A 12,152-nucleotide genomic window follows, 5' to 3' on the forward strand; every position below is an offset into this window, starting at 1 on the left:
CTCACTAGTGTGATCTTATCTCAGGGTGTTTATTTATCATATAAATAAGTACCCTTTAAAAAGGGAAAATTGGTTACAGATGCTCATTAATTCAACAGAAGCTTATTAAAAATTCATATATGCCAAGTATAGTGCTTGGCTCTTAAAGAAAGCAAGCATTGTAAGAAAACCGGCTAATTTACTTTTAAAAATTAACTTTCTTAAAGCCAGTTAGGCAAATGATCTAAATGATCTATTTGTTGAGTAACCAATTTGTCAATTTAGCTAAAAAGAAAAGATTGTAGGAATATTTTCCTGCTTTTATTTGGGATACCAACTATTATATAAAATATATTAAATATAAAATGAATCAGTAGTGCTGAGTATAACATATTCATATGTACCATGTGCACATGTAGCAATATCCATACAAACATACATGTATATGCATATACATACATAATTGTACAAACAAATTTAATCTGGTTAAATAGGCTAGTGTTAATGGAGTTGAGCCTCAGTGGAAAGAACAGCTGTAATGGACCAGGTAATTACTCTTGGTTAAGTAGAAACTTAAAATAGGGTACAAGAGGATCAGAAAGATGGCTCAGAGAGTAAAGGCACTGGTCACCAAGTCTAATGCTCTGAGTTTGATCCCTGGGTCTCTCTCACCAGGTAGAAAGACAGAACTGACCACTGCAAGTTGCCCTCTGATTGCCAAGTTCTCAATTTGGCACAGGCACCCTTCCCCCACCCTTCAAGCAATTGGGACAGACCTTGGAACATGGATTGGTTCTTGAAGCAGATGAATAGTTTGAGCAGCGCCCTGAATAGGGAGTTTATTAAAGTATGAATCTGTATAACAAGTTTGGGATTTTGCCGTGATTTTACAGAAAGATAAAGGTCTAACTGGGTGTGGTGGCACAGGCTGAGATAGGCGGATCTAGAGTTTGAGACTAGCCTGGACTGTATAGTAAGACCCCATCTCAACTCAAACACATACACATTATATACATTCTCTCTCTCTCTCTCTCTCTCTCACTCTCTCTCTCTCTCTCACACACACACACACACACACACAGAGAGAGAGAGAGGTTCATGTGTATGTGCACTCACACACATTGTTTTTGTTATTTACATAATGAATACTGTGTTTATTTCTAGGAAAGGTGGGCAAGGGGAGAGGGGGCTAGTTGGAATGAGGTACAAAGGATGTCGGTGAAATGATGATGAGGAAGGAAGAGTGTTGAGACTGCACAAGAGGAGAGTGGCATGTCATGGAGGAAAAATATTTCTTCCTATAAGGGAGAAAGGTAAGAGGATGAACAAAGAATTCTAAATGTTCTCAGAAATTCTTTAATATTACAGAAAGCTGAAAAGCACATGAATATATGGATACATACATTCTGAACTTTTTAAAAATTTTAGATTTTATTTAATCATCATTCCCACTTCATTTTCTTTGGTCAAACGTGTGATGTTAGTTGCGTCATGATGCTGGAGCCCTAAATGCTTCAGCATCCAATTCTAAAACATGAGCATCGCCCCCAACCAGCCTCCAGAAGGACACCTAGCCAAACTCTTCCACCATGTCTTTGAGTACTTGGTTTTTATTCGCTCTCCTAAGCATCCCGAGGATCAAGAGGTTAGAATATAAGGGACATCGAATACTCTGGAATCACTTTGGGGAGCATTCGGGAGGCACGAGAACCACAAAGTCCAGAAATGGGAACTGAAATTTGTTATTCTTCTGCTACCTGGCACCTTTATAGAGACTACAGCAATATCCTGTTCCTCCAACAAGCTCTCTCTCCAGACATCGACCGCTTAAGGCTCTGAAAAGAGTTAAGAATACTGCTAAGCCACACTGCTAAGCTCTCATCCCATTAGGTGTATATCCCTGAGCCAACTGCTTAATGTCACTGTGCCTCAGTCTATTGGGACAGCTGGGCTAATGCTAGCAAGGAAGGTATCAGTTGCTGTCCGTTATGTCTGCTCTGCCACAGACACCGTGTTTGGGAGACTTCCAGCCATCAGATAAAGCTTTATTTTTATCATTGTCAACTGAAGGGATAGCAGGATCCTGTGCAAAAGAAAGTGAATGGAGTTCGTGTATTAGGTGGTCTTATAATTAATCTGCTTAAGACGACTAATGAGCACTGTAGACAAATAAAAATATATAACTCTAATTTAAAAGGAAAATAAAGGTCGGGGGGAGAGAGAGAGAGAGAGAGAGAGAGAGAGAGAGAGAGAGAGAGAGAGAGAGAGAGAGAGAGAGAGAGACTCTGTGTGTGTGTGTGTGTGTGTGTGTGTGTTTGCGTGTACTGTACGCCTGTGTATGCCTGTGTCTGTGAAATCCCAGAGGCACAGCAGACAAGCTGGGGGCGGGGCCGGTCTCTGGCAGCCAGGTTCGCCCTGGCTTCTAGGGCGAGTCCCTCTCGCAGGAGCGGCTCCCATAGCCAAGCAAGCTTCAGCACAGGCAGCTTCTGCAATCAAGCGGCTGGTGCAGACTCTGCAGCGCCAGCTCTGCGATGGGACACCTGTGGCTCTTGGGGACCTGGTTTCTCTTTGGGCTGCTTTGGTGTTCAGCAGATTCCCACACAGGTAACACAGTGGGGGAAGAGAAGGGGCCAATCCAGAGACCCTGATCTACGGGTCACAGGGAGGCAAGACCACCTGCCATCTGCCCTGGACAGAGGCCCTCCTGGGAACCTGGGGCCCTGGAAAGACTGACAAAGGCCTTCTGACACATGCAGAGACAGTACTGAGAGAGACTGAAAGAGAGGTTAGAAGCCAGAGAAAGACACCAGTACGGGTAGGACTAGCTCAAAAAAAAAAAAAAACCTCTCTTATAAAAGTTGATCAGTGTTGGGGTTGAACTGAGGGAGTTCCTCACCTCCCTCCAGAGTGACATAATTGGAAAACAAAACAAAACAAAAAGCCCGCAAAATCAGCTGGTTGAGGGGTGAGGGGCAGTAGGTGCCAACTGAATTCTCCCTCTCTTTGCCCTCCCTGAGTCTCTTTCTCTACAGAAGGGAAAGCTGGTCCCAGGAGGTCAGGTATGGGTGATTGTGTTGTGGCGGGTGTCAGTCACTTCCAGGGTAAGCTGCCCAGTGTCTTCACAGCAAACCCCAGGAGAGGGCTGGGGAGTAAGTGATAAGAAATTGGAGTTGTGTGCTGAGATAAGGAGAGGATGAACTTGAGATAGGAGAGGCGGCAATGTCTGGAGATCCGATCCAGCTCTCTGCAGATAGATCCTCTCTTGGCTTTCTGGGGTGGGGACTGCAAGTAGGAACATACTGTAACACATGGCAAACTCAAGATCTATGCTGACCTGAAGCTCACAGGCGTTGGGTCCAGGTGTCTCAGCCTCCGTTCCTCGGATGAGCTTTGGCTGCCTTAAGTGAAGACCATGCTACACCTTCTCAGACAGCAATGAACGACTGAATCATAAGTTCCTTCATCTTTTCTCAAAGATCCATTTCAAACAATAATCTTTGGGGCTGTTCTTTGTGCCTTAGTGTTTTATACTTACTCTAATAAATTGTTTTTGCTTCTAGTTAAATTGCCTCTATACACTCTAGGCAGAACATAAAAGACCTCTAGCTACTGTGCATCATATTTCCTAGCCACTTTAAAGAATTATGTACAGTTCTCCAAAGAAGCCACTGGCTTTGTCCCGCTGATCCAGCAACTTCTTCTATTAGAACCTCTCTTCAATTTCTGGATGGTAGGTCCAGGCTAAATAGTCCATATTTGCCCTTCAAGATGCAACAGAGAAATCCCATTCTAGAACCAGAGTGGTCCCAGAGATATGAGTGAAGTGTTTCTTTACAGGCCACCCAGGAGCCTGTGCTCTTTCTGTCACGTTGGACTAAGCTAGACTTTAGGGTGGCTAGTATGAATGTGCCCTTCTTTGTCCTCAGGAAGCTAACTCTGTTTGAAGCGTGGTTACGTGGTCTTTTCACTATTCACTCCACATCATTAGGACACTGGAAAGCTGTCAGGAACTATCGACCACTCCTAAAGTGACAGGAAATACTTGCTTCTTAAAATGCAGCATTTGCCTTTTGTGCAACTGTTGTGCACTTAGATGCTAGTGCTAAATAATCATCTATTTCTCCGTACAGGTATTGCCTGTGCTGTATAAGCTGCTGAGTTATGGATCTGTATCTAGGGGAACAGCACAGGAGGCTAAGGGTTTACCAGTGTGGTATAATATGGTGGATAGGAATGTTGAAGATGGCTGTTATTCTTATTCTTTGTACACCCGAGAAAGGTCTTCATGCAAAGCCAGTGAGTGTTAAGTTATTTGAAGTACTTAAATCCCCATTTGGGCATTAGTCACGGTTCATTCACATCTTACAACATGACTGTGAAATGTGATGCTTGGAATGAAGACCTTGATTGTGTCGCCCTATCATCCTTATGTGTTTTTCAGGTAGCTCTGGGACAATTCCCAAAGTGACAGAAGTTATACCTAAATATGGCAGCATAAACGGAGCAACAAGGCTGACCATCAAGGGAGAAGGTATGTGCCTTGGGTGTGTCCACGTGCAAGCATCAGGTCCCACATTATTATTCCACATAACTTAGGGCTTCACACATGCTAGGTGGGCACTCTTCTCCTCTTAGAGTTTTTTGGTTGAGATAACTGCCAACACAAAACACGTATCACTGCAATAGTCTTTTTACTTAGCCAGAGTGGCTGAATTCTTCCTCCTTGATAGTAATTAATATTTCTTTATTTTAATTAAATTTAATTAATAAATTCAATTAATAAATTTAATTAAAATTAATTAATATTGATTTTAAAAGCCAAACAACCCCACATTCATACCAACTTGATCACCGACTCTAATTATAATGGTTCATTTGATACTGAGAGATCTGAACTTAGTGACTAACGTGAAAAGAATTTCTTTGTTTTTTTTTCCCCTTAGCTATGTTTTAATCTTTTATTGGATATTTATTTACATTTCAAATGTTATCCCCTTTCCCAGTTCACCACCCCCCAAAACTTCCTTTTCCAGCCCCTCTCCCCTGTTTCTATGAGAGTGTTCCCCAACCCTTCCACCCACTTTCACCTCCCTACCTTCAAATTTCCCTACACTGGGCCATTGAACCTTCATAGAACCAAGGGCCTCTCCTCCCATTGATGCCCCAACAAAGCCATCCTCTGCTACATATGCATCTGGAGCCATGAGTCCCTCCATGTGTACTTCTTGGTTGGTGGTTTAGTCCCTGGGAGCTCTGGGAAGTCTGGTTGGTTGATATTATTGTTCTTCCTATGGGGTTGCTCTGAGAAAGGACTGGAGAGGTGGCTCAGCCGTTAAAGACTAGGCTACAACCAAAAATATAAAAGAAAGGAATTTCTTTAACCCAACTCTTCAGTTCTTTCCCTTATTCCCCACAGGCCTGGTGATTTTACCTGTTCATAGTTAGAATGTAACATGCTAGGGGATGGAGAGGCCAGATGTTGGTAGACAAATAGATGTTAATGAAAGATGTAGGATAACAGAAAGCAAAATGTAGGCTCCCTCCTGCTCACACTTAAGTGCTATCACATGCTGCATCAAGGCATGAGTTATGTATGATGCTTTCTCTTCCCGGTCTCGGAATGAAAGTATAGAAGGTAGATAGATTTAAAGTGTGTGGTGCTGTTAGCCACCAGACCTTTGTAATACAAATGGTAACAGAACTCAGACAGGAAGAATTTTTGAAGAACATGAAAAAAAATCACTTAAAAAAAAGAAACATTAACAAAAACTATTTGGTCTTTCAAATAAGCCTTTGGAGTCCGAAGTTGTCATAGGGCAATAGCTCTTCTGTCATTTATACTAAAATGTGTTTGATTACTTGTAACGTTTCTATAAAATTCAATACCCCCATGTCATGCTTAAAACAGATTATGTTCCTGAGTGGTGAGCAATACACATAGCACCCTTGTTGGTGTGTAGTTAAGAGTGGGAAATTATGTATTTTTAAAAACATTTTAAGCCATCTTAATCTTATCTACTTTATATTGTAAAATGCCAGTAAGATGATGGATGTACTTGGAAGCTATGAGGTTTTCATCAGCAATTTAAGTTCCGGAAGAGGAAAGAAAGTTCAGGTTAAAAAAAAAAAAAGAATCAAGTCATCCAAACATTTCCTACTGCCTTCAAATATGCGCTGCTGGCACAGGAACCGCCACCACCATTTAGCTACAGAGAGCCAGTCATGGCTGCTTAGAAGATTTAGAGGGCACCATTCCTTAGCTGTAATCTTTGCCCTTTTGTGACCCTTGAGGCAATTTGGCTCAGACTGCTCTGGATGAAAGTGTTAAAGTAAAATTTTGCCTTTTTCTTCTGGTCCCCACTTCCTGATTACTTCTGCCAGAGTGTGTAGAGGAGGAGTTAGATCCGATTTGAATTGGAGACACCTGCACCCAACCCTTTATGTCTTTCCCTTTCTGCTTTAATCACACTCTGTAGCCAACTCATACTGTGTTGGTGTGTGTCTTTCTTTTCAAGCCAAGAATAAATGTTGTTTTTACTACTTTACAAAAGCAACGTTCAGCATGGTGGATGTCAGGAGCTGGGAGCAGGTGCAAGGATAAGTATTGTCCGAATTGAACAAAGCTTTAGTTACGAGACATGAGTATGGCCCAGAGCATGGCCTAGTATGTTGTGCAACTTAATGTCTTACTGGTGATGACATGACTTGCATGTTGAAATTGTGCTAAGGGAGAAGATTTATGTGAAGTGTTTTTATTATGATTTTTATAAAAATGAGTGAAATAACCTAGGGAGAAACACTTGAAGATGATGAATATGTTTGTAGGAGTGGGTATATTTTAAGTCTCTATGCTGATTAAATTGTATATCGCACATTAAGTATGTGTAGCTTTTGGTAGGTTAATCATACCTCAGTACTGTAGTTTTAAACAAAAACATAAATTTAATATAGTGCTTTGGGTGTCTGTGATATACATGGCATTTGTATGAAGCAATGATAGTGAACCTGCACACCAACCAAAGCTCATGAACTGATATTTTATTTTATAAAACTTATTATGCAAAAACAAGATATTTGAGAAAGTATTGATTCAGAAGTTGAGTTCTCTGAGATTCTGCCCACAAGAAAATTGATTACTGACCCTTCACAGTATCTAAATGACACTTGGCTCTTAAAAGGCAATGTTTTTTTTATGGGTTATTTTGTTCAAAAGGCTATGCTAAGGGTTGGAGGTTTCTGTAGCTCAGTGGTGGTTTACTTGGCAAGCATACCTGAGATCCTGTGTTCTACCCCAAGCACTGAAGGAAAAAAATGCAACAAAATACAACTGGATTATTTTTGAGTGGTCATAAATATATGCTATTACAATTATGGTGTCAAGCCAATGTCTTCTAAACAATGATATCATAGAATTATCTGCCCTTCTATGGAGACTGCATTGATAATAGGGGTGATTGGTTGGGTAGTCTTGTATCCACAACTGCATTGATTTTGTTGCTTTCAAGTTATATTTTATACTGTTTGATTCTCTTTCTAGGTTAGTTATTGTGTCTCTGTTTTTAAAAGAGGGAAGGCTTTGGTTATCTTTTCTGTTTCTCTGTGATAAGAGCTGATACACAAACCGTGTTGAAGTATCCAGTCATATTATACGCTATATTTTGGAAAAGATGTGGGTTTTGGTTCAATTGGCTTTTAATCCGACTTTATATTGGAGCTAGTTAATTCTGCAACCATTGGCTTTCTCATCAGTGAAATGGGTATTTTTTTCTCAATTGGTAGTACTCATGACTTTGGAACAGAGTAACATAATCAAAGGTACCTGTTACATAGTTCATGCTCTATCTATTGAGCTTTGTTTTTGTTTTTGTTGTTCTTTGGAGTTCCCATTGAATTTCTAACATGCAGAACGGCTGCTGGATACTAAGGCTTTGCTTGTGATATGCTTCAGGATGTGACATACATATTTATGTTAGATACATACTGCATCACTGATAGGTTAACACAGGTCTGTACTTGGGCAGTATGAAGACAAGTGCAATATCCCATAATAATACTAGTGAATGATGGTATTGGTTTGACCTTAGAAGTAGCTATAGTATCAATCATGAATGAGTGAAGCTATCCAAGGAAAACCATAGAAAAAATATAAGGAAAATCATATTGGTTTTATTCTTCCTACCATTCCTATGTATCTTTCCTCCCCGTGGTGGTTTTACCACATTTAAGGACATCTCCCTTTCATGCCAGCTTTGTAAACCTGAGAAACCAAAACAGCCGAGACTGCGCATGACAACAGCCAGCTTAATCAACAGTGCCGTTTGTTTTCCATGATAGCAGTGTGGGTGTTACCTCTGGATTGCTGCTATCAGTAGAGCCAGCTCTGTGTGCCTGGCAATTCTTGTCTCCAGCTTTTCTTCAAAAGAAAAAAAAAAAAAAAAAACCACATCAATATGTAAGGAATTTCCATCCTAAGCCTCATCCTTTCTGTTTCCAGGGCACACCCAACCCTTCCTGTAATTGTGTGCTTTGGAAAACTTCCAGAAGTATCAGCTTTTTACCCAATGACTTATTTAAAGTAGACTTAGACTTAATTTTACCAAATAATCTGTTTGTACTCCTTTTTATTCCTTGTGATTAAGTTAACTGAAGACCTAGTCTATATTTTTTCAGCATTTATTTTTATTTATTTATTTTTCTGTTTATTTTTGCCTTGCCTGCTTACATGTCTGTGTATCACATGCGTGCCTAGTACCCATGGAAGCCAGAGAGGGTGTCAGATCTCATGGAGTTGGAGTAACAGGTGGTTGTGAGCTATGACATGGATGCTGGGAACTAAACCAGGTCCTTCAGAAGAGCAGCTAGTGTTCTTAGCCACCAAACCATCTCTCCAACCCCATTATTCATGGTAGTAAGGCAAAATGTATAATTAAAATGTTTAAAATCTTGCTGATTTTCTTCATATTATCCATATGGTTTGTCTTGGACATGTTCACATATGCATGTTTGATATTATAGCTACGTCTAAGGGAAACCCAGTATCACCATTCATTAACATTATGATTGGATATTGTCCTTGTCTTCAGAATGCCAAAATGCAGATTTGCGCTAACCTATCATTGACACGACACGTACCTAATATAAAAATAAACACATGTGTTACATCCTGAGCATATCACAAGTAAAACTTTTCATTCTTTAGTTTCCAGCAGCCCTCCTGCACAGTACAAACCCATTGTGAACTCCAAAGATAAGCAGAAGTTGGCAGAAGCAAACAATTGGGTTTTGCAAGTGCTCCACTTGTACTTTTCATGGATTTTTCCACAATCTACATTTTAGTAATTGTCTTTATAGTTTTAAAACTTCAAATCAAATGGTAGTATCTTTTGCATACAAGATCTCTAGTTGTGGTTATGTTAATCTGCTGAATGAGTGGTATAATTAAGGTTTCAGTATTGAGGAATAACGTCTTTCTCCTTCCTTTGATGAGTTTCTTCTTCCTTTCATTATGCATGCAAGAAAGGAGAGGAGAGGAATTGAAAGATAGGGGTTGGTAGAAGTTAAGTTTGAAAACAAGTAAGAGCGTTTGGTAGATCCTGTATTATTTTTTAAAGGGATGTTAACCCTGCACCTAAGCAATAGTGCTTTTATGACTGACAGGAAATGAACAAACTCCAGGATGAGCTCTCTGGAGCTGGTGCCAAGGTAAGAACTATACACACTATTTAGCATTTCGAGCAGTCCACCAGCAGAGATGGTGGGGAGTTTTCTGTTGAAAAGAATAAGAGAGTTTATAGATTAAACTCAATGTCAACCTGGTAGGAAGTGCTGGCTGTGGAACTCCAGCCCAGGAGCTCACAGTTAGAAGCCTGGACCCTTTCTATGAAAAGGCACCATCACAGACAACTCTACCTGAGCTGGAGGCCAGGGGCTTTGGGGTGAACCCATCATGACAAAGTTTTGCTATGTTACACTAGGCAGTATTGCATACATGTAATCTCGTGGACATTTCTAAAACAATGAAAATGTGCAGTAATTTAACAGTGAGTCACTCCATACTTTTCTGGATATATTTACTTTTTCCTAGTATTAATTAGTGTAATAAACAGAATATTTGTGTCACAGTGTCATTTATATTATTATAACTAGTGTTATACACAGGAATTAAAGTTTATTGACTTTTAAGGGTTCAACATGGTTTTTTTTTTTTTCATTTTCATTGATATTAAGTTACTGTTCTGGGGATATAGTCTGAAAATAATTATGTTATAAAATTTAAGCAACTTATAAATCTGCATAAATGACACAGCAGAAAATGTTAAAATTTTGGTAGTTTCAAAAACAGCATAAGACAAAACTTTACCATACCAGTTATTTTAAAATTAAGTGCTTTGATATTTTGAAAAAAAGTATTCTTAAATGTATATATTTTTAAAAGCCAAAAATTAATGATTTTATATTTTAAACAATCTGGACAACATTTTAAGAAATTAAATTTGTAAGACAATTTCACTTTAGGTAATTCCATAAATGTATATGATTTACATTTATACTAGAATAATAGTAAGTTTATTTTTGTTACTTTAACATTATTTGAAGAACCTTTAAAGATGTATTTTAATTAATCAACTATTATCTAAATTAATCTTATTCATTGGTTTCATTTCTTGGGTTCATTTCAGATCTTAACACTATTTGACATAATGAACTATCTTATGCATTATCTTCCACAAATTACAACATGGGTTTTAAACTGAACTAAGTAGAAATTACCAGTACTATTTATTAGCTTGCTTTCATCAAGTATTTTTTCACACATGATTAGGGATTATTCATTCTGCTTGTCATGAAGAAGTAGTGACATTTTGCTTGGTGATCATGGGGAGGAGTGTATCTGGAATTCATGGTATTTGGGGGCTCCACTGTTGGCTTCCGTGTCTAAGGATGACTTAAAAAGGTAGCTGCAGCCATATGACTTATTAAAAAGAAAAAAGTGATGACTCTGACCCCTGAGAGATGAAGGTTGCTGTTATCCTGTTAGCTTCAGCACTGCGTAATGAGAGACAGCTATAAAGGATGTCACGGAAGAGACATGATCAATATTAATTACAGACTCAAGACTAGCAGACAGCCATGGGCCTGTAGCTTACCTTTCTAACTCTCTTGTAGTGGATGTTCAGTAGCTTTTAGCTGGCTGTCTTTTTCAATACTTATATGTGAACTCTGTTTAAAATGTGCATAAAGCCAGGCATGGTGGTTCACACTTGTAAGTTCCACCACTCATTTAACTTGAACACAAGAATCAGGAGTTCAAGGTCACCCTGAGATGTATGAGACCCTTCATTTAAAAACAAAAGACAAAGAAAATAAAAGAAAATGTAGGACATAGCAGTTCTATGTAGTATAAGAAATAATACCTACTTGGTCTTTTTTTTTTCTTAAAGTTACCTTTACATATTCTTGGTTTTGTTTTTGTTTCTAATGTTAACTTCAGCAAATAGGTTTCTGTGTACCCTGACTCAGTCTGTATGTTTGTCTTCATTCTCAATGTTCCCACGTGTGTTTGTTGTATAAAAGGGCTTCACTGATGAAATTAAGTAAAATATTGAAGCCTATATAGTATGCCCCCAGGAAGCTTCAATATACAGGATTGTGGACTATATATACATGAAAGAAAGTGTGATCTCTCCCCTTCCCCATCCCCCTCCACCTTATGTGTATTTTAACAAGAAATCTCATGAATAAGTTAATTCAAGGCCAATATTTATTTTTCTCAATTAGTTTGAACATAAGAATGAATATGAAATAAGTGTAGCTTTCTTCAATACTATTCATTATTACATTATGAATGGTTCTGTGCTGGATTCAAGAAATAGAATGTCATTAATAATAGTTTTATTACTTTTGCAGGTTTTTCTCAAGCAAGTCAGTTCAACTATGGAGCTGACAATATTGAATTGGGAAACCATGTGCAATTAGTCTCTTCTTTCCAGTCAATTATTTGTGATGTGGAAAAAGATTCAAGTCATTCAACTCAAATTACATGCTATACTAGGTCTGTTTAAATGTACTTTTAATAACCTTAGTTTCATCATGTCAGAAGTTAGTTATATGTATATTGGTATTTTAACAGTTTGATCACAGTGCCTATCACAGATAATAGCTCTGGTTACCAG

General features: G+C 38.8%; 1 protein-coding gene across 1 annotated transcript in view; it reads left to right on the forward strand.

Moving 5' to 3' along the window:
- The first annotated feature begins 1,513 nt into the window (after positions 1 to 1,513).
- The window catches only part of Pkhd1l1 (PKHD1 like 1), a 145,718-nt gene continuing 135,079 nt past the window's right edge, over positions 1,514 to 12,152 (forward strand). Inside the window, exons 1-5 of the mRNA XM_076912207.1 lie at positions 1,514 to 1,624; positions 2,342 to 2,583; positions 4,157 to 4,275; positions 4,421 to 4,510; positions 11,887 to 12,031. Coding sequence (XP_076768322.1) covers positions 1,514 to 1,624; positions 2,342 to 2,583; positions 4,157 to 4,275; positions 4,421 to 4,510; positions 11,887 to 12,031 — 707 coding nt within the window. The remainder of the gene's footprint in view (positions 1,625 to 2,341; positions 2,584 to 4,156; positions 4,276 to 4,420; positions 4,511 to 11,886; positions 12,032 to 12,152) is intronic.

Source organism: Arvicanthis niloticus, chromosome 13 (genome assembly GCF_011762505.2).
Source record: "Arvicanthis niloticus isolate mArvNil1 chromosome 13, mArvNil1.pat.X, whole genome shotgun sequence".
NCBI lineage: Eukaryota > Metazoa > Chordata > Mammalia > Rodentia > Muridae > Arvicanthis > Arvicanthis niloticus.